This window comes from Cygnus olor, chromosome 22 (genome assembly GCF_009769625.2).
Source record: "Cygnus olor isolate bCygOlo1 chromosome 22, bCygOlo1.pri.v2, whole genome shotgun sequence".
Taxonomy (NCBI): domain Eukaryota; kingdom Metazoa; phylum Chordata; class Aves; order Anseriformes; family Anatidae; genus Cygnus; species Cygnus olor.
In genome coordinates this window covers 4,700,685-4,722,430 of record NC_049190.1, presented here as the reverse complement: position 1 = coordinate 4,722,430, position 21,746 = coordinate 4,700,685, and the positions used below count along the sequence as shown (strand labels likewise).

The 21,746-nt window shown below is 50.8% G+C and overlaps 1 protein-coding gene and 2 long non-coding RNA genes across 7 annotated transcripts in view; 2 read left to right on the top strand and 1 right to left on the bottom strand.

Moving 5' to 3' along the window:
• The first annotated feature begins 3,588 nt into the window (after positions 1-3,588).
• Positions 3,589-21,746, top strand: part of JAM3 (junctional adhesion molecule 3) — a 33,220-nt gene continuing 15,062 nt past the window's right edge. Inside the window, exon 1 of one of the 3 annotated variants that reach the window (XM_040534551.1) lies at positions 3,589-3,711. In XM_040534551.1, coding sequence (XP_040390485.1) covers positions 3,660-3,711 — 52 coding nt within the window. In that variant the 5' untranslated portion in view covers positions 3,589-3,659. Of the gene's footprint in view, positions 3,712-13,365; positions 13,474-21,746 lie in introns of those variants that run through there. The other 2 variants (XM_040534549.1, XM_040534550.1) reach the window with 2 other exon arrangements.
• Positions 3,917-17,734, bottom strand: LOC121058686. 3 transcript variants are annotated; one of them, XR_005814295.1, is made up of 4 exons: positions 17,605-17,734; positions 10,012-15,892; positions 9,825-9,916; positions 3,917-8,333 (listed from the first exon to the last, which is right to left on the bottom strand). It is a non-coding gene; the product is annotated as an uncharacterized LOC121058686 (long non-coding RNA). The 3 variants fall into 3 exon arrangements; XR_005814296.1 differs by lacking the exon at positions 17,605-17,734 and having other exon boundaries at positions 10,012-13,061; positions 13,268-14,919; XR_005814294.1 differs by lacking the exon at positions 17,605-17,734 and having other exon boundaries at positions 3,917-7,400; positions 8,201-8,333; positions 10,012-13,492.
• On the top strand, positions 13,938-20,525 carry LOC121058687. Its single transcript, XR_005814297.1, has 2 exons — positions 13,938-14,005; positions 14,912-20,525. It is a non-coding gene; the product is annotated as an uncharacterized LOC121058687 (long non-coding RNA).

Here is a 21,746-nt window from a genome sequence, read left to right as displayed (position 1 = left end):
CCCTCCAGGGCCTCGCTGACTCCTCGATATAGCTGTTATCCCACCGTGCTGCTGCAGACAGGCCCCGAGGAGCGCAGCCCTTCCCCGTCCTGCCCTCTGTGCGGGCACACCGCTGGGAGGTGAAGGGCAGCGTTTTTATTTAGCAGGAAAGTTTCCATGCAGGGCCAGTCCCCGGTGCTCACCGCCTGCTGACCACAGACGTGAGATCCCTTGTGTGCAAAATACCCGGAGAAAAGTACCTCTAATTAGAGGGTGGAGTTAAAAATATCTGCAGTCCAGAAACAGAGGGAGGCAGACGGGGAAAAGGCGCGTGCCAGTACGACTGACGCCCTGGGAGGAAGACGAGATTAGGAGCGCCTCAGCCTCACACATACGAACGATTCAAAATAGACGAGCATATGCCTGAGAAAGGAACCAGGGAGAAATGGTGGGGCTGGTGTGGGAGTGGGGTCACGGTCCATGGCACTGGGGAATCAACAACTTGTCTAGACTACGGCAGCCAAAAAAAGAGATGCTGTCTTCAACTTGGAGCGCTGCAGCACGAGAGCATCCATCGGGAGCTGTCCTGGTGAGCGAGGCAGCGCAGGGCAAGGAGGGACAGAGGCCCCACACCTGCATTTATTCCCAGAGCTGCTGGGAACGATGTTGGGTAAGTGGCATATCTGCCAAGTGCTTTGAGGGCCTTGAATCAAAAATGATGCACACCAATAAATCAGCATCTTTTTATCCACAGCGCCTAATGTTGCGCTAGAAACTCTCCAGGACTTTGCTTCCAAATGCTGGGGGTGCTGCAAGCAACCATGGGCCCCAAGACCCTCCTGCTGCTTGTAAAGAAATTTTTGTTTGGCAGTGAACCAAGCTCATCTGCAGGTCTGCTGGGGCAGCACAACAAGCTCCCACCTCATGGAGCAGCCCAAAGGGCAGAAGCTCTGGCAGGAACCTAACAGCAGGGAAAGGGGTAGGAGGACAGCCCTGGGGGCTCGGACGGGCACCGGTCACACTTACCCGAGGTGTCACAGCTCCTTGGCAGCCCTCGGTGCCTCTGCCTTCTTCCCAGCAGGGCTTGAACCTCAGTTTGGCCTCCAGACACTACAAGCACGGCAAGGACACCCATTTTCTCCGAGCTGCCTTCAGCCACTTGCAGATCCCAACACTGGGTACAACGTGCCCCCACAACCCTTATAAATCCCGATGGGGTTCCTTTCCCAGTCCAACCCTCAGCCACCTTCTTCCAAACTCCTACAAATGCCCCAGGAACCAGCCCTGCTGCCAAACCCCGCAGCCCTTCGCCACTGCCATGGCTCGCCCTGGAGCCATTGGGTCACGGAGCTCTTTCTCCTCCATCTCTCCTCATCACAAGCCTCTGCTGGAGCTCGGGAGGGCTCCTCGGCAGACACATGCTCCCTCCCTCCCATCCTGCAGATCCCTCTGCTTCTGAGCGGGGATGAGGAGCTCGCCGGGGGATGATGGGATCATAGGAGGCAGGTTTATGCAGCCCCTCGTCACGCCTGACTGCGCCTCAGCCGTACACAGGGCTGCTCTTAGCGCCTATTTTATTGTAGTTCCTTGTTTTGGCATTAAGGAATGGAAGGGGAGCTCCGTCTGTGCGTGAAAATCCATGTTTTACACCGTAGCGCTTTGCCGTCCTGCTCTGACGGGCGCTACGGCTCTTGAACAATATTTATTGTGACTCCTTTTGCTTGCTGGGTTTCACATTTCCGATGGCTCCTCGGTGGTGACGGCAGAGAAAAAGGCAGACCCTTGCTGTGATAAAGCCATCGAGGCAGCACGAAGAGAAGCCCTGGCTCTAATCGTATCTGCCTGAGATGGGCAATTGCCACGCGTATGCCGTGCAAGCACGGAGCTACAAACAAGACGATGCTCCAGGCTTCATGCCCTGATCTTATCCTCTAAGGTCATATCCACGTTGCCAAGTGACTTAAATCAGCCTCTCTGCACCAACACACACAATGCACACCTAGGAGAAGCTCCAGCAGCTTGGTGAGGGATGTGGATGCTCGGAGGAGCTCTGCACACATCCAGCTCTCCTTCCCGGGGCACAGAGGAACTGGAGGAGCCTGCACACCACATCCCTGCCTGGTTCCTCTTCCTTGGCTCTGCTGCTCCCCAAGCAGGCTGCTGCTGGAGGTTAAAGAGGGACCCGACAGCTCGGTGGCACTTTATCACCGATTACAGGCTGTGCCGCCGTATTTCACAGCTCCTGTCATTGCGGTCCGAGTGTCGCGTGTTAAAGTGACTTCTTGCTCCATGGGGACCCAGCCTGAGGATTGGTGGTGTCAGGTTTTCAGTCTTGGTAGGGGATTCCATCCCCTCCATCCCCGGTGAAGTGTCCCAGCTGGCTGTTAGGACTGATGAGCATCTCTCTTAATTTCACCAGGCTGCGATCAGCCCTGTAAGTCTCCTCATTAGTACCTTGAGGCAGATCTACCCCATTATCAAGTTAAATACAATTTTACATCCCTTCATTCCTGCCAGCTCTGCCGGGCCGGTTCGTGGAGCAGGGGAGAGCTGGGCTTTCACTCCAGCTGCTTCTTCACCAGCATCTCGATTACATCCCGTCAGAGCACTGCCGGTTAGCGACACATGAGCCAGCCTCAGCCCAGGCTGACTGCTGAATTCGGGGCCAAGTCCAGCGCTGGTAATTTTCTCCTGTTTGTTAACCAGGGAAGAAGTTTCTGGGATGCCCCTGACCACACGGCAGCTCAGGATGGTCCCAGGGCACAGGTCAGGCCCTTGGCTGGGTCAGAGCACCCTCGGCACAGCCCCAGGAGCAGCACGCCTGCCTGGCTTCTGCAGTCCCAAGCTGTTTGTGCTGCTTGCCTGCTTTAAATGGGCCAAAAATGTCCGGTGCAGCACATTGCCCAACACGAGACAGCATTTTAGGGGAAATTCTCACTCCTTGCACTTCTTAGTGGGGTACTCACTAAGTACAGCAAAACCCCACCGAGAGCAAAACTTGGATACGTCCAAACCCAAAGCTCAAACCCAAACTTGGCCCCCGAGCTCATTTCACAACCCCCCCGCCTTCACGGCTCCTTGCTCAGGGCCAAGTTTCTCCCACAGACCTTCCCCAGGCCGGGGGGCTTCCCCCCCTCAGGGGGCTCCCTCTCCCCCTGGGGGGGCTCCCTCCTCCCTGGGGGTCTCCCTCCCTTCTAGGGGGGACTCTCTCCCCCTTGGGGTTCTCCCTCCCCCTTGGGGGCTCCCTCCGTCCTGGGGGACTCCCTCCTCCCTGGGGGGGCTCCCTGGGGATCTCCCTCTCCCTCCTGGGGGTCTCCCTCCCTCCTGGGGGGGCTTCTTCCTCCCTGGGGGTCTCGCTCCCCCCCCGGGGATCTCCATCCTCCCTTGGGGGGCTCTCTCCTCCCTGGGGATCTCCCTCCCTCCTGGGGGTCTCCCTCCTCCTGGGGGGGGTCTCTCCCCCCCCCGGGGTCTCCCCGTCCCTCCCACCCGCTCCCCGCGGTGCCAGGCTCCGGGCTGGGCTCCCCCCCTCCCGCATCCCCCAGCGGACGGCTCGCGGCCCCGCCGTCCCCATCCCAGTCCCGGGGCCGCCCCCGTTTCCCCCCCCCCGGTTCTCCCCCCCGCCGCCCCCCCCGGGCCGCCCGGGCATTGCGCAGGCTCGGCCGGGCTCCGCACACCCCATCATGGCGCTGCGGCGGCCGGCGCTCGTCCTGCTCCTGCTCCTGCCGCTGCTCGGTGAGTCCCCGGGCACCGCAGCCGGGACCGGGGGTGGGGGGGGAGCTCGCCCCCGTCCCCCCCCCCCCCCCCCCTTCCCGTCCCCCGGCCCGGAGGGCCCCGGCCCCGGCTGCGGAATTGGGGAAGGAGTTGGGGGATCCGGGGTGCGAGGCTCCCGGAGCGATCGCGGAATGGGGAAAGGGGATGCGGTGGTGCCGGGGGGGGGATGGGGGAAAGGGGGAGGTGGTGGCCTCGTCCCTGGGGAAAAAGGGGATGGGGTGTCCTGGTCCCGGGGACAAGGAGGATGTGGTGTCCTGGTCCCAGGGAAAAAGGGGGTTGTGGTGCCCCGGTCGCGATTCTGGGGAAGAGTGGGGGATGCGGTGCCCCGCTCCCTGGGAAAAAGGGGGATGCGGTGTCCTGGTCCTGGGGAGAAGGGGGATGCCGTGCCCCGATCCCGGGGAGGAGGGGGGGATGTGGCACCTGGTCCCTGGGAAAAAGGGGAACGTGGTGCCCTAGTCCCGGGGAGAAGGGGGGATGCAGTGCACCCATCGTGACTCCAGAGAGAAGGGGGGGATGTGGTGCCCATATCCTGGGGAGAAGGGGGGATGCTGTGCCCTGGTCCCTGGGAAAAAGGGGCATGCAGTGTCCCAGTCCCTGGGAGAAGGAGGGAATGTGGTGCCCAATCCCTGGGAAAAAGGGGGAATGCAGTACCCCGATTGCAATCCCAGGGAAAAGGGGCAGGGAGATGCGCTGCCCTGACCCCGTTCCCATTCCTGACCCCAAGAAGCTGCGGTGCTGGAGGCAGCGGGGCCGGGCGAGGGGCAGGAGGCTGCAGGAGCCCAGCTCAGCGAGGAGCGGGTCGAGGGCTGAGGGTGCCAGGAATGTGCAGCCTCGGCAGGCAGGCAGGGCGGACACTGGTCCCTATTCAAGCCCAGGCACAGGCGTCTATTGTTCCGAGGGCCCCGCATGAATGTTTGCAGTTTTAATTGCAAAAACATTTGCTAATTCCGCTCAGGAATGAATTCGGGCTCATTTGTTGTCTGGCTATTAATAGTGGGGGGCTGAGGAGGGGGACAGCAGCCGGTGGGCTCGCGTCGCCCTCCCCCCTTCCAGGCAGACGGCAGAAGGCAAAAAGGGATGGAGCAGGGTTAGGGTGACAATCAGCAACTGATTTGGAAAGTTCCGCTACTGAAATACACCGGGCTGTGCATGGGTGTGCACAGACACACAAATAACTGTGCTGGGTCAGCTCAAGCTTGACGTGTGTTGAAATATGTCAAGCGTCTTATCTAAGGGTAAAACAAAATGATTCTTTAACTCCAAACGATTTGTAGAGCCTTTGGGGCCTTGAATGAAGTGAGATTTGGGCACTATTACCCCAAAAATGAAAGAAGTGACTTAGACACTTGGGTGGAGAACGCCTGGGGGATGAGGAGCTGGTCCTGCTCTGCACTCCAGGGTCTGTTCACTCACTTTGCTGTGCTTTGTAGCTGAGCAGTTTCAGCAGGAGGAATTGTGAGTACCTGATCCTGGAGCATCACACTCTTCCAGGTCCTAACTTTGGATTCAGATGCTCCATTTGAATGCGAAAAATGTCAGACTTCACACTTTTCCTTACGGTTGGGCTGCAAGGTAGAAAGGTACTTCATTTCCTTCCTCCCCTGTGTGAGTAGTGCTGAAGTGTCCTATTGAATCTGGCCTAAATGCAGCGAGACTGGAAATGAACTACAGATAGCTCTGCATTTATTTTGACAGACAAAAGTTGCTAAATACAGCCAAACACCACTAGTTTCAGGCCTCTGCCTGAGAGCATCTCTCAGTGGAGTAGCAGGCTTGCTCCCAGTTTTAACACAGTGGGTTCTGGCTGCATTGGCGTGCCTCCCCCTGCGATGGTTTCCATCTGTTTTCAAATCTGGGGTCATAAGCCCCGAGGAGCAGAAAGAACCAAAGCTGAGAATAAAAATGCTTGTCCCACTACACTTGAGTTTACATAGTGGGGGCATCCCACTATGTTAAGGTGAGGCTGTCAGCTGTGTGTAAGATTAAACCCGTACTGAAGCTGGTGCTGGATAGTCCCAGAGGACTGAGACTGTAAGGATGCATTTGATGCCAACTGAGTAGTTAAAAAAAAAAAAAAAAAGCAGAAAAGGAAGCTGACAAGGCTAACAAGATGCTGTGATCCCAAACAGCAAAACTGCTTTAGAAATTTAAGGTGTTTCTTAGACTGCAAGCAGTGCAGAGCAGGGATCGCCTTCTCTTGATCATGGCCTTAAAACTTTGCCATGAAACTGAAGCCAGTGAAGCATGGAGCAGTCAGTGCGTACCCTGCTTTAGGCACTAAAAGCATCTAAAGATTCTGCACATCAGGGAAATGCCATGGTCATAATTATACCAGCGGAAGTTATTGGTGTCAGTGATGGAAAGCAGGGCTTAGAACTGACATCAGTGTTAAGTCCTACCTCGATGGCTCTGGTGCAAGCTTTCCCCTGGAAATCAACATGTGGAGTTTGAGGGTTTCATGTGTTGGACTGAGGGCAGAACCATGGAGCCCTTCCCAAAATTCTCAAGTATTTCCTGATAAAAATAAAACATGTTGATTATTTATAGCACATTTCACTTTTGAAGTTCAGTGTATTCAAATCTTACTTTGATTTAATTCTGATTTTTGCAAGAGACTTTTCCAAACCTACAAAGTAGAAGTACTTTTTCTTTTTTTTTTTTTTTAATATATATGAAGTCCATCTGTCCCAGCCACCAACAACTGTTCTGAGTCAGCTGTCAGTGCCAAAAATCACTTGGTGGAAATGTTGTTAGCTTTCTTGCAGTTATGATAAGTTGCTTGTTGTCGTTTTCTGATGGGAAGTATTTGCAGTATTGCTTTCTTTTCAACAGGCAGTAAAAAAAAAAAAAAAATCAGGACAAACAGCTCTGAGAGCCATGCCAAAACGAGATGCTTAATAACCTCTTCAAAAAAATTCTTAGGAAGGGCTTGGTGTTCCTATTCAGGCAAGCAATATCTGGCATTACCACCAAAGAGTACTTGGATCGCATCAACTTTACAGCTGTTGACAAAGAACGTGACACCAGCACATTCCCTCTTGCTCTGAATATTTCAGAGAATTACTTGGTTACTGAAGCAGAAGCAGATTCAGAGAATAAAATGTGGGATTTTTGTGAGGAGAAAGAGCTGCGGACAGAGATGTTGCCCCAGTCATGAACTTCAGTTCTTTTACTGGCCTGTTTATTTTCCTTGTGAGAGTTGTATCCTGGGTCTCTTGGCGTGCATGCTGGGGCTGATTTTCAGTTATCTGTCCACACACTAAGGATTTGCACCAGGAACACAAGTTGAATTGCCAAAACTCACCTAAACAAATAAATAAAGCGGAATGAGCTGCATTCAACTCCACAAACAAGGACAAAAGCTGCTCTGCATAATGGCTGTGGGTGGGCCTGCTTCTGGGTCTCCTGCCAGTTTGCCCCAATCTTTTGCCAGCTCCAAAGGGTTACCCCCCACTTGCTCACGCTTTCCCTGAAGCTCACTTGGATTATTATTTAAGTTTCGCTTGCAGATTGCGCTCGCTGCTTTATCGCTCTTTGCGATGAGTGGCTGGGTGTTGAAGCAGAACTGGCCTCCCAGTTGTATATTTAGAGCTAATGCTTCACAGTTGATTGCATCAAGCCCTGATGATCCGGAGAAGGTTCGTGAACTCCTGAAAGTGGTGGGAGGGAGTTAGCAAGGGGGAAATTTCCACAGCAACAACAAGTATTTTTCAGGATCCTAAGTCCTCAGCAGTTCTTTTCGGCAAAAACAAGAGCATGCGTTGCAAATGTGTCCCTCAACAGGAAGAAACAACTACTGTGTGCATAAAAGCTGGTGGCCTGCTTTGAAACTGATGTTTATATATTAAAAAAAGATGAATTCACGATATGAAATTAATTACGATAATTACATTCTCAATCTGGCTTCTCCATCAACTGGAATATGAACTGCAGTATCTTTTTCCAATTGATAAGGGATGTTTGCCCTCTGTCTGAACCCCCAGGGAGTATCACATTTTAATAAACACAGGACCAAAACCAAAATTCAACCACTAAGTGTCAGTTCCATGTAGTGGAGGGTGTGTACCGTGCAACAAAACCCATTCCTTTGCTGAGTCAGCACATGACCTAAGAACCATTTAATGTCTTTAATTGCACTAATGAATGTTCTGGACTTAGTCTTAATTTTCCACCCAAAGGGGTTGGATTACTGTGTGGGTATGGTTTAGTCAATAGCTGGGCTTGGGGCAGAGGAAATACCTGCTGGGTTTCAGTTCTTATACTGCAAATGAGAGTTTTCAGTAGTTAGAAGCAGAAGAAAAATTAAAAAAATAAGAAAAACCTTGACTTCTTTTTGGATGGAAAGCTCAGGCCTGTGTTTTCTTACTCCCCTTCAGAGTGCTAATTCCCTCGGTATTAATTTGAGATTAGAGGCATTGTCTGGAGAGGCTAAATCTTGCTAGAGACTTACCAGCAAACGGGTCTGTCCGTGGGGAGCAGGACAGCAGCACTCCGAGGACTTTGAATATTGGCCTCGAGGATAATCAGCTCCTCACAAACTTCTGCTTCTCATTTCAGATAAGTGGAGGTCAAGCAGGATTTCCCTGGGGATAAACGTGGAGGGAGGTGTATATTAAAGATGTCTCCTGCACAAGACTGGCCAGCTGAGGTTGTGTTGTCACTTCTAACTCAGCAGTAGCTACCTTTGATTGCCTCGCTGCGTTTCATGCTGTAAGAACCCTTTGTGTGACTCCCCTGATGAAGTTCAGCTGTCTAAAGCACAGCTTGGAAGTGCAAAGCCAGTAAGACAGCTGCATAATTGAGCTGGTGCCCAGTCCTTATTAGAGCAGCATCCTAAGCTAGGCCTTCAAAATGCTTAGAGAAAAATATTGATACGGAGAGAAGGAGGTCTAGAGAGGGTGTTCCTCTGCAGTGCTAACGAGTCTTGTGAAAGCTGCAATGGGTACTGAAAGAAATGGTGTTAGGTGTTGAGAAGCAGGTGGGCATATTCCAAACTGTTGGTGGGGAAAATGCAGCAGATGCAGGAGATTTTTTTTATTTTTTTTTTTTAATAAATGGAACTTGCAAAAATAAATAGATTTTAAAAATCACCTCTGCAATTTCCCCTGCCCCTGAGAGCCCAGTCGAGGTAGGATCCCCATGAACCGACCTGCAAACTGGTGACAGCCATCAAATGGGAGTCCAGCCAACACGGGGTTGACATTAACTAATTAAAAGCAGCTATGTACATGCTGTAACTTGACAGCCCACAGGTACTTGAGATAAGCTCGAAATATTAATGGGAATTGTTCTGCTGTGCAAGAATCACTTGTCAGTAAAAATAATATAAGGTATTGGGTTGTGTCGTGCCCCGCATGTGGGATGGAGCACAGGGCTTAACAGAGTCCGTTACAAGGGGAAATGAAGGTTTCAGTGCAGTAATAGATGAAGTAGATGAAATTAAATTCTGTTCAGATAATGCTTTAGGTTTTGTGTTGTTTTTTTTAAAGTCATAAATCCCAGGGATTTCAGAGTTAAAGCCAGAATACATCCTAACCTTCCCCCATCAGTGTACCTGATTTGTACACCACAAATGTAAGATCAGCAGGTTTCTAGAGTCCTCTTAATTCATTTGGAAACAGCTGCCTCATTTGAAGACAGTAAAACTTTAAAACTGTGCCAGAGACTTGCCATATCTTTGGCATCTAGCTAAAAGGTACCAGCTGACAACATTCAGCAGGATTTCAAGATTTTTGAGCACACTATTAAAAATATATTTGGGTGGCCTAGGTAAGATTTTCTGCTGAGCTGCAGAAATCCGCTGAAATCTAAGGGGATTTGTTCCCATTACTTGGCTGTGCTTTTAACACCCTTGGCCGAAAATCCCCACATTAATAACCTTTGGGGCAATTCTTTGTGTAGTGGCCAGCATTTTACAGGTGGGAAGTAACCTGGGGCACTCTGTTATAGAATCTGTTTTGGAGGGAGGGAGGGAGTACAACATTTCTAAAAATTCAGGTCCATTGAAAGCACCTGAATTTTCTGCTCACTCTACCTGAGACACCCAATCCACTTACCATTTTTGACAGTCTTACCCAGTATGTCTCAAGATGTGTAACTGTTATAAGGCTTTATCCTGAAGTCCTTCAGTGGTTGCTGAAGTAGCCCATAGTATTATTCTACGTAACTAAAGAAAGTCAGAATTTTTGTTTCGTTAGCAATAACAAATACGACTGGCAAACGATGCCATAGAAGGGAGCTGTTTGGTGAAATGAGGCTTACCTGTTACTACAGCCAGTAGTGCCCTGCATGGCAATCCTGCTTTTTGCTCCCAGCAGAAAGGTTCCTGGCACGTTACATCTCTCCTGATGGCTCTATGCTGGCTGGCTCAGGGCTGCTCAAGTGGAGGTGGTTGCACAGCTGAGAACTTAATGGTTTTGTCTGGACATAGATGTACAAGGCTCTGCTAGATGTACAGGTGTACATGGATGTGCAAGGTGTAGTACATGGATGTACAAGGCTCTGGCTCTTTGGGCCAAGATCAGACTTGGAGACAATGTTTTTGTTTTGCTATGACACTATCCTTGGACAACAAAAGCCTTAATAATATGCTATGGCTTTTACCTGCATTTCAGTAGCACGTATGGCTTCTGTTCATGTATCAGTGTGTCTTTGCATTGTGCTGTACAAAAAAACCTCACTGTACCAATTGGTGTCCTCATTCAGTGAAAGCTACCAAAGGATGAATTCATTGTGCTATTGGGCTGCCATAAAGCTTAAGAGAATTCCTCAGAGTATTGCATGAGAACGGCTGCACGAACAGCTCTTGAATCACGGCAGTGGACAGCACTGAGTGTCCACGGGGAAGGCAACTCTGCCATGTACCCGGAGGATCCATTAAGGAGGCTGCTGCCTGCTAATGGACTTCCTCCTGGGGCGCTTTGGCTGCTAACACTCTTGAATGATTTCCGGGAGCTTACACAGTTAACGGCAGGGAAGGTGTTGCAAAGCCCTGCAGTTCTTGCTGCTTCTGCAAAACAGCTTTTATCCTGAAAAGAATCTTATCAACAGCTATTTTTAATGCACGCTTAAACCTTCGCTTTAATCTTTTTCTTCTGCATTGATCTCTGCAAAAGCTTGAAGATAAACATTTCTTCATACCCACCATGGTGTTTGGAGCGAGGTATTTTTAGAGCCTGGAAAACATCCGTCCCGTCGGGGCGAGGTTGTCTGCATCAGTAACATACCTTAGGAGAGGAAGTCCCAGCTCCGTGCACAACAATGCCTCGTACCTCTGCGGCAGCCCTGCTCCGTGGGAGTCACCCATGCTCGGAGGAGTGGGTTGGTTCTGTCAAGGTGTTTAGAGACCAACAACCAAGGTAAAAGGAAAAAATACAGCCCCTTATCAGCATGACTGATCTGTGTTGTGCTGAGAGGAATGGACACACATGCCATGAAGGCTCCGTGTTGATCTAGGAGCTCCCACAACAGACGAGGTGCTGCTCTGTATCCTTCTTTGCTCTTAGCTACTCTGCTGAGATTGCAGGTAATGCAGTGGTGGGGTTGGTCTGGTCTCTCAGGGAGCGAGGAGGCAATGGCATATCTCCATTCCTGTGCACCAGCAAACAGCTATTAGTTGGCTACAATTTGGTCAGCGCTGATGGAGTTGCCTTTGAACTGAAGATGAAAGCCAGGGTGCCTTGTAATCGCCTCCTGCATCTCCTGGGTCCTCCCTCAAGCAGCCCTGGCTATCGAGCTGGTGAGCGTCCTTACGTACCTGCCGTTTTCCCTTTGCTTTGGCCAGTTCTCAGCATCCCATAAATAACAGGGCAGTGCGGAGCTCTGCCTGCCAAATCTGCCTTGTGCGTGCTGGAGGGGAGGTTAACCCAGGTACGAACTTCTCTCTTCTTCCCTCAGAAATTCTCTGCTGGGCCTGGCCAAACAGCTGTCCTTGCCCACAGGCGCTGCACGATCTCCCACGCAGGGCAAGATAAGCCCTTTGAAGTCAGCATTTTGGCTGGCAACAGCTTCTGAGGCGCTCCAGTGCCCCCCTCTCCCCGCTACCAACTGCATCTTGGGTTCTCCATCCCAACAGCTGAGCTGCGATCAGGGCTGGTGAGTGCAGGGCCGGATTGCTGGGGCATTGCCAGGGGCCAGAGGGAATTCGAGATCCCAGTTCGTTTGTGGTGGTCCGTGAGCACGGCAGGAATTGGGAGCTCCTTCCCGAGGCTGCTGCAAGGCGTGCTTGTCACCCACCAGCAGCCCGCAGCCGGTCCACAAGAGCGATTGTTCTGCTCGCCAGGAGGATCGTGGCGTTCTGCTGCAGGCTCCCTGAGCCTCCTCTTTTCGCAAATATTTGGAACAGACTCTCTTTGGCAGCTCTGACAGTTTGACTCAGCTGCTAAGCATAGACAAAGGCACGGACCCAGCTTCAGCGTGATAACGAGTAGCTCTGGGAAGAGAGGAGATGAGGGTCAGGTCCGGAGGTGAGGCAGCAGATTTACCCCTTACCTGTCGTTAAGGGAGAGGCTCAGAGGACTTGTTGGAGCTGGAGCTGGTTGTGTGCACAAGTTCTGCCCGCAGCATGTAAGGGGATCCCTAACGTTCTTGGCTGTAGCACTGCACAGTCTTGAAGAGTGTGTTTTTGGAGCTTCTTGTGGTCTAGTGACAAACATGACAAGTCTGGCTGCCTAAATACTTCCCAAGAGCCTTTCAGTTCCTGGCTCATGCTCGGTCACTTCTGAGACACACATGCCTTAAGTCTCACATCTGTCACTCAGCTTCACGTTCTTGACATGAGGCAAAGTTTTCTTTGCTACAAAGACTTCCCTCTTCTCCTCCCTCCCTGGTTTCCTTTCTGTATCCCTCATTGAGAAGCAATATCTCCTTCAAAGAAATGCCAGGGAACCCATTTGCAGAATTTACAGCTGCTTCCCAAGGCTTGAGTATCCTCCTCTTTAGCAGCAAGCTGCTAAGCATGTTCTTAAGTGGGAAGATAAGTGGTGTTATGATCCTTTCATCTTCTAGCTCAGAGCAGGCTGGAGATAACTGATAAAGGGATGACAGCGAGGAAGATGCATAGGCACCTTTGGATTTAATTCCTACTTTGCAAGGCAGTCTTTAAAGCACACTTCTGGTGCGAACACAGGCTGGTAAAATAAAGCTGGTCCTTCCTTTCGCAGCATATGTCTTTTCCTCATGGCTCTGAGCAGATCCCCTGTCTGTGCCAGCAGAGCCCAAGCAGATAAAGTGCAGAGGCAGCTAGGTCTCTTCAGCGTCCTGCTTCTGGTGGGCTCAATTTGAGGCATCAGGCTGGGCTCTGGCACCGGCAGCTGGAAAACAGCGATAAAAAACAACATGACCTGGGATCTGCTAAGGGAAACTAGGGCCTAGATAGTCCAAAGCGACTGGTGATCTCCGAGGCACTGCCTGACATGTTTTGAAAGGGAGCTGACCCACAGGGCAGCCCTTTGACGTCTTTTGAAATCACACTACTCGAGGCATCTCAGAAACAGAGGCTCCCCAGCTCATTACTTACTTTAAGACTGTCTCTAGATGTTATTTCGGCTGGCGATTTTATTTCCACTTCTTTTCTTTCCCCACAGCCGTCCTTTGTGGATTTGAGCTGTACTTTAAACAGGGATGCATCTGCAGTAAGGGAGTAGCAGTCTTGCACGTGATGGGCAAAGATGCATTCCTGTGCTCTGAGTCTGCACGGGAGCATACATCAGCGACAGCTTCACGGTGGGTGGGAGTCTTCAGACCCCTCTTTAACAGACTGTGCATTCAGTTCCAGAATTCCTGGTTGAGTCCCTCGTCTGCTGGCTGAAACAGGTGGCTAGCACATGCCTGCAAGGGTCTTTACTGGGGATGGTCTTCGAGGTCAGCTGCATCCAGCCCACATTCCAGCTGAGTCCCTGTACCTCAGCTTCTGGCCTGGCTGGCTCCGGGCCACCCAGTCCAGAGGATGCTAATCACGGCACGCACACTGCTTGTCGAAAGCAAACCACTTGAAAGCAGCATGTCTGTGGTCCTGGCTTGTGCCAGCCTGCTGCATTTTCCTCTAAGGAAATAAGGAAAAGTGGTTGGGGCAGAATGTGTCAAAAGCTTAACACCACCTTCGGGGCACATGCACAGCCTGCTGGAGCAGCCGCTGCTCATCCCACATCCAAGCCAGAGGAGACCAGCAAGCGGCAGGAGATGCTGTTCCCCAGGTAGCACATACCACGGTCTCTACTGGTAGCACTGCAGGTGAAGTTTGTGAGCTGCTGGGCACGTAGGTAAAATTGAGTTAATTGAGTCAGGGTCTTGGCAGGGGTTTTGGCACAGTTTGTAAGCAAGCGTGATCCAGAGGAGACGAGCACTGAGAAGACCACATCCAGGTGCTGCCACTGAGGGCCTCCAGAGGTGCCCTAGCTACCCTAGCTAGAGCCTTGCTCTTTCTAAGCACCTAATCCTGTCTCCTCTATTGTGTTAAGCAGAGACATCCACTCCCAACACTGCATGCTCTGCATGGTGGCAAGTCTTCTACAGACCAGGCTAGAAACCTTCCCACAGCAAGTCCCTGCTTATCTGCACGCCGAGCCAAGCCTCTGCTTCGTCTGGGGAGCTGCTGCGTAGCTGAGCAGTGCTGACTTTTCTGCCCTAGAGCTCTTGCGTCACAGCCCAAAGTGTGAACAGAGGCCACAGCCTCCCTCCCAAATCAGCCCCCAGCGCCTCTGCACCTCAGTGTTACTCAGCACTTTTTCACTGACAGGGAATTAAGTAGGATTTCTAGGTCATTGTGGGCCTGTCAGGAGGAATCGTCTCCTTTAGACCTCATTAGCAAGGCTTTCTGCAACACCAGGCTTCAGAACAATTGCAGCCTGGTTCCCTAAACACTGCCTAATGAGACAGAGCTGTTAGCAACAGTTTGCTAAATAAAGGCTGTTTCTGCCTGAGACAGAATAAAGCCAGACTGGATTTTCTTAGCTGTCTCTCACACAGAAGGTATTTCAAAAGACCCTTATTATAATAATGAGCTAGATGTTGCTGTTGTGGATGCTGCACAGGGCCAGGGCTTGATGCTAGTGCCAGGTGCTTCCCCAAACGTGCCTTCAAGTAATTTGTGCTCAAGTGACCTAAAAGCCTCTCCACCTCCTTTAATGCTGTTGTTGCCCCTTTGGGTTCGAGGTATCTTGAGCATTTACCTGAGCTCGTGTGACTTCATCCCACTCAGTGACTTGCTGCCTCGTGGTGGACAAGCTGCTTGTAGCTCTTGGTGACTTCAGTTTCCCTGGGTAGCATAGGATCTTTGATCTCTGGTTAGTGGCACAGTTTGCTCAGCATTCATACAGACGGCTTTGGGGAGGTAAGGGGTCCGTGGAACCAGGCTTCAGGTCCGTTCAGAACGTGTCTGTGCAGCACCTGATGCGCTGCAGACCTCAGACCTGCCTGGCTCTTAAAACTGCTGCAAAGCTGCTTGCTCGGGATGATAAGCAGCCCTCACGTTGCAATCCCTTTTCAAGCAGAGAACTGCGTCTGAAACAATTGATGGCAGCACAGCCACCGGCTTGCCCTTTAGTGGATTTTTGCAGCGCAGCACTCTGTCTCGTCCAATTTCAGACGAATGCAGCGTGCTGGCAAGCTGTACGCCACGTGCTGCACAGCAGTGGGAGAGCCCCTGTGCATCACTGCCTGCTCCAGCCCCAGCAAAGGTCTGCTGAGAAGCTTGCTTTCCTTTACATGGTTGCTTTTCAAAGGATGTTTGCAGATTGCTGATAGGAGGCAGGTGAGATTTCTGCTTGTACCTGGATGCTGAGCAGAAAGAACGTGGGTCCTCCTTGAGTAGCATGAGGCCAGGTGACTTCTGATGATGGTCCTGTAATGAGATTTTTCATCCTCTCTCTCTTCCTGTTCTCAGAAGAGCTCGGATTAAAGATGAACTCTGAAGCACGATGGGACGGATCTGCCTGCCTCTGGCTGGAGCAGACACAGGAGAGCCGGGGATTATTACTTGGCCAGTTTGTAGGTTTGTTTGAAGTGGTGCTTTGATGTGGCAATGGGAGTTGATGGAAGGTAAACGGTGTCTAGACAGGTTTTTCCTCGCTCTGTTGTTGTTTCTGAAGCAGCAGCAGTGCCAAACAGGCTGAACAGCTCCGGGATGCAAGAAGCAGGGCTATTTCTAGAAAGAGAGAACAATGGCTCTTTAGGAAGATCCAAACCAGTTCTCACCGAACCCCTGTCAAACCCGCTGCTCTTCCATGCCCTGCACACTGCCTGGGTCAGTTAATTGCAGCAAGATGCTGGTGAGAGCGAGCGAGGGGAAGCCCAAGAGGTAGCCAGCACATCTCCGGGTGAGCCGGCGTGGTGGAGAGGTACAGGAGAGGTCAATTAACCAGTGCCCTGGCCAGCACGGTTGGGAACTCAGGAGGTGAGCTGGTTTTGGCAGCATTTGGAGAGGGACCAGGCTGACTGTAGTAGCAGTGTGCTAGGACTCCCTCAGTGTGCTTGGTGGGATGCTGCCAGGATTTAGTGCCCCGCAGAGCTGGCCTGGCTGCCCAGTAACAACTGCAGCCAGTGGTTCAGCTACACTGGGAGGGGAAGAAGAGGCAGGCCATGATCTAGAGAGACTTGTCGCTGGCTGGCAAGCTGTGCTTTCAGTGCTGTCTTGACTCCAATGTGCCATCTCCCCCAGGCTGTTAGGGAGGGGAAGTGGAGACTGCATTCAAATGCCTATTGTCTGTCCTTCAGCTGGGAGCAGAGCCAGAAGAGAGAGAGGCTCTGGCAGCATCTGATACAGGGGGCAGATGTTAGGGGAAACATACTCATCCATAAAACGCTGTCGCTGGGATTTTCAAGGGAGCCACAAAGGTTAAGTGCCCGTGTTTTGGAACGTGTACATGAAGGTCGCAGAGAAATCCTGGGCTCCTGGGATCCTTGCTAGGCTTGGAGAAGCTTTTTGAAGGGTTTTTTTGAAGGGATGAGCCCTCATGCAGCATCTGTGGGCTGTCCCAGGTGAATGCTATTCTCAGGCCCATTTGTTTAAGCATAGCCAGGGAGAAGGGCAAAGGTGCACAGAGCCAGATTTGATCTCCTGTGGGGGCCTTCAGAGGTGTGTAGCTCTTTGAGTTCAGCGTGGCTCCCTTCTCTTGTAGCCAGCTGCCAACTTCTGCAAGCACGAGCTGAAAGTAGAGTATTTCCTGACCCTGCCTGTCCTCTCCCTTCACCCCTGCCAAAGCAGGGCTCGGCCACAGGTTTCAAGCAGAGCTGGAAACTTGGCGCCGAGGCAAGGAGCAGAAAAGAGCCCAGCTTGCTCTCCTCTGTCTGGGTTGGCTTCTGTACTGCTGCGGGGAGTACAAATATGTTCGCAATCTGTTTGCTTCACTGACATGACTCCAAGACACACAGGCAACAGATACACTGACCAAGAAGGGGCCATTGTTAGAGGGACCTCCTTGACTGTGGCTCTGCTGTAAGCAACTGACCGCTGCAGCTCCGCAGCGCTGGAACGCAGCCTCCCCGTGTCTCATCCGCACCACTGAGAGCGCCCAGTCCCCCAGGGACCCCCTGCACATTAGCAGGGGTTCAGTCCTGCTTTACTCGATTTGCCCACCTACGTGCCCCGATCTGGCTTTTTGATTTAAATGCCCGTCTCTGGCAGGCTGGTATTAAATCAAGCCGCAGATTAAAGAAGTTGCAGTCGTTGCTTCCCTGTGAACCGTCCCTTTATGTTAACTGCTGCTTTGCTAATTGCACACAGGCAGACATCCAGAGCAGGCAGAGAGCTTGCTCTGCACTGGAAGCTGGGGAGCCAAGGAACTGATGGACAGGTTAGCGTTTTGGCTAAGGAGGAATAAGGGCTCCAAGAGAACCAGAGAAGAGGAAGAGAGTTACCTCATCGGCTTCCAGCAGCCGAGGCAGGGTTGTCCTCCAAGAGGTATTTCCTTAAGCTTTATCCAGTCCGAATTTAGTTGCAACTTTTATGAACAATAAAGGCTTCCACTGTTTCCCTTGGAGGACCTGGAAGGAATCCAAATAGATTTTAGTGCTGCAAAGCAGATCCTGTTATTAATGTCAGCCTAATAATTTCTTTCCATCTCCTTCCCACCTTTCTTGCCATTCATACTCTTAAAAAGCCTACAGACAGTTATCAAGTCCAGTCCACCCTCTACTTTAGCTCCTTCTTAAATTACAGACAGAATTGTAACCCTGCATATGGCTTTTGGGTCTGTGAGAGCATTTAGTGTCCCTGTACCAGACTAGTGTGCCTCAGGAGAGGCCTGGCAGCTCCACATGTAAACCCCAAAACCAGCAGAACAGTGAAATGGAGCTAAGCTGACCTGGGGAACAGCACGTGGCCAGGAACGCGCTTCCCTGCAGAGCAGCAACCCTTCCGCTGCTGGGCCTGTGGCTCTGGGAAAAGGGCTGTGACCAGGGCTCAACTGGGAGCAGTCGGCTGAGAAAATTCTCTGCTAAAAATAGCTGCAAGATATGTTTAAGGAGAAAAACAAGTCAGGGTCTGGGAGAAGTTCTCGGATATGTGGCTCACTCAACTCCCCCAGGACAAGGAATCTTTGAACCTCTCTGGCCGAAGCTCATTTCTGCTCTGTTAAACAAGCTTGCTCTGGTCAGGAATCCAGGTTGGGACAAGGCAGAAGGGCTTTACTCCTCCCTCTTTGCTCTGACGTTGCCTTACTTTCCTCCTGCTTCTGCTGCTAATTTATGCCAGCATCTTCCTAGCAGTGCTCTCTCTGCATCTAGTTTCTCATCTGTCTGTCAGTGACTTCATTTGGGCTACCTTTAATTCCTGATGCGCTTCCTAAGGAAATCCGTTGAACCCTGCAGTACAACTCCCTCTGCAGGTCTGAAGCCTGTGCTCGGGCTGATGTTAATAAGGTAAGTCTTTTTGGATCTGTTACTGCGATTCAGGGCAGCCCCTGGAAGGATATTCCCCCAACTCACGTCTTCAGGCCTTCACGTGGCCCACGCAGCTTTCTGCTGAATGCAGTTTTCCCCTGTAAATCTGCATCCTTTGTTCTGACAGATTCACTGCAAAGCTTCAAAGCGGCCGTGGAGCAGACAGCCCCACCTCTCCCGCGTGGAATGATGGCAGTAGTTTCACAGGCTCCGGGTAGCAAGCTCATAGGCAGATGTGATTGCTCCCTTGGTGCCTGCAGTCACTTGCTGGCAACATTCATTTGTACATGTTTTGTGCAACACATTAGCTACACAATTGTGTTTTATACCCCAGGCTAGAATTATACACATGAAAAAGAGAGGCAAAATGATACTGTAAAATCTGAAAGAAAAAAAATGCTCTTAAAAGGAGAGCTGTTTTCAGTCTTGTCATAAATGCTTTCTGTGTGTGCTTGCTCACGCCCTCTCCCGTTCCCTTCTCTAGCCTGCTATCAGCTCCTGGCTCTGATGACTGCTACTTCTCCCCAGCTCCCATTTTCCACAGGAAGATGACACGGTTGGTCTCTGATAAGCAGAACTTCAAATCTGTGCTTTGTTGGTCAAGCTATAGGCTGGAGGAGACCTAAGGATCAAGAGATTAGAGTCACAGACAGAGGAATAGAGGATTATAGGCTAAAACCCTGTGAGTCTCTGTATTGATGGCTGGGACACAGCCAGACACTAAAGAGCATTGCAAAGCCTGGTGCTGATAGCATATCCGCTTATTTCCTGTCTTTGCATTTCAGGCAGCTTTTGATACGTGTGTCCTCATCAAAAGGCAGGGTCAGGCAGGTATCGAGCACCCTAGCTCCTGTGGAAGTCAAATACCTGCTGAGACCAAGTCTGTGCATCGGCTGGCACTCAGCCTGGAAAACGTCACTTTGGCTTATGAGATTCTCAGCAATCCTTGAGTCAAATTCCCACACAAGGGAAAAAAAAACAAACTTGTCCCACTTGCCCCTTTCCCGTTACAGATCATTCTGTCTCCCTGATCCTGTTCACAGGTCCCTGCCATGCATCACTGGCCTGACTCTACCCTGGAGACTTCCTTTAACATCTGTCTGCTGCCAAGAGATCCTGTCGGGAGGAAGGGAGAGGACAGGAGGAAGACCATTGCCTCTGGCTCTTATCACAGTTATCAGCTGGTTCCCTCCCACTTGGCACTAATTTGGTATCAGCATCTGCCACTTTTAGGAGGAAAGGGACTTGCTGAAGTGAAAAATAATGTAGGATGTGCCAATATGGCAATTCTTGGGGCTGGCTTGGAAAAGAATGGAAGGCAAGTGGGAATAGGCAGGAAGGGCTGGTTTCAGATTTTCCCTGTGCAAATATTCCCACTTCTCTTTAGTGCTCACCACTTTTGTCCTTCACTTTTGCTGTTGTAAGGTCACAGAATTATACATCCACTGCAGGCTGATGTGGTGTATTCCTTACTCTTCTGTAACTTCCCAATCCTCATTTTCTTCCTCCAGTGAACTGGGCTGTACATCCTTACTTAACTGGAGGTGACACTGAATTTGAGGAGACCAAAGCTTAACTGATGAATGTAAAGCCCTTTAATAGATCAAAGTGATCACGGGGAAACAGTGCACAAGAGTTTCAACAGACATCCAGGGGCCCAACCAGCTGTATTCCTTGGGTTTTCGTGTCCTAAAGCAGAGGTGGGGATGAGCTGACCTCTTGAGGTCTGCTCCTGCCCTGTTTTCAGTGAATGCACTAATTTTCATGGTCAAGTATTGGCTGTGAGCCTGCCCAGTGTGAAGAGGTAATTAAGCTGTTCATTTGTTAATGAAAATGGCACAAACAATGCTCAGTACAATGTGACCGTTTTAATACATACCTAGCCAAGTCATCTGTAATTATTTCCTTGTTGCCTTATTTCTCTTCTGGCTTTTGCCAAAAACTTGGTGCCGATGTAATTAGCAGCTCTTCTGCCTAATGGTCTTCCCTCAGAGCCACACGGCAAGGCCACCTGCCCCTGTTTTTTTCCTTCTGGAGAGGCAGTGTAACATTGCAAGCCCAAAGCATCTGTGCAAGGGGCTTGACCTCAGAGGTTAGTAGCAAGGCAAAATAAATGATCTGGGCAAGACTTAATCCCTTGGTTAGTGGTATCTGATGCAATGCGGGAGCTGTGTGCCGTGCTTCCTGATGCTTACCCAAAGAAAATGAGTCTTTCAGTTCAGCCTCACATTTCTTTCTTGGGAAGGGAGAAGCAACTCAGCGCTGCAGGGGCGAGTAATAACAGCGTCTTCTCTGCACAGCTTTCCTATACGTTTCCTACCTGTTCCCTCTTGATCACTCCTTGTTCTGGATTTTGAGACGCAAAGTCAGACTTCTTCCATCTTTTCTTTGGGTTGGACTCTATGATCTGAGTAGGTCCCTTCCAACTGAGGGTATTCTATGATTCTATTAAACTCTCTAGCCCTTTCTACTTCTGTATCTATGGTAGTAGATTTTAGTTATCCAGCCAAGTATTGCTTCATTCCTATCTTGCACATATGTGCTGTCCTCTCCCAGAAAGTCCTTTCCCAGAAACTGGGGTGTGAGTTGGGGAAAACAGGAGAGCTAGGACTAATTAGTGCACAGATTAAGGTGTTGGGCAAGGCACGTACAGCCACCCCTACGAAGTATTAAATGCCTATCTTCCTCATGATGTCAACAGCATTTAAATACCTTTGCAGAGCTGGCTCTTGGTCTCTTGAATGGTGTCTGTTCTGATGGGTGAAGAGCTATTTCATTAAGATGGGGTAAGTAGGTTAGGCCCATCGACCTAGGAGCTTACTCACTGGGTTGCCAGCTGCTGGTTCAACCGTGCCTCTCTCCTAAAGCATCCCTCTTCTTTTAGAAAGAACAGGGCACAACAACCTGCCAGTGGACTAGGTCCGAGCTCAGCGTGCCCAGTAAGAGCTCAGGCTTGTGCTAAGACATTGAGTAAGCGTGAACTCTCCCTGTTCAGACAGCTCTGGAGCATGGCTCGTGATGCCTCCTGATAGCACAGGCCTCAGGATTTGCAAAGCAGGTGGTGTGCAGATCTCATCATGAGAATAGGCTGTCTTGTTTTTGTGAAAGTGCAGATATGC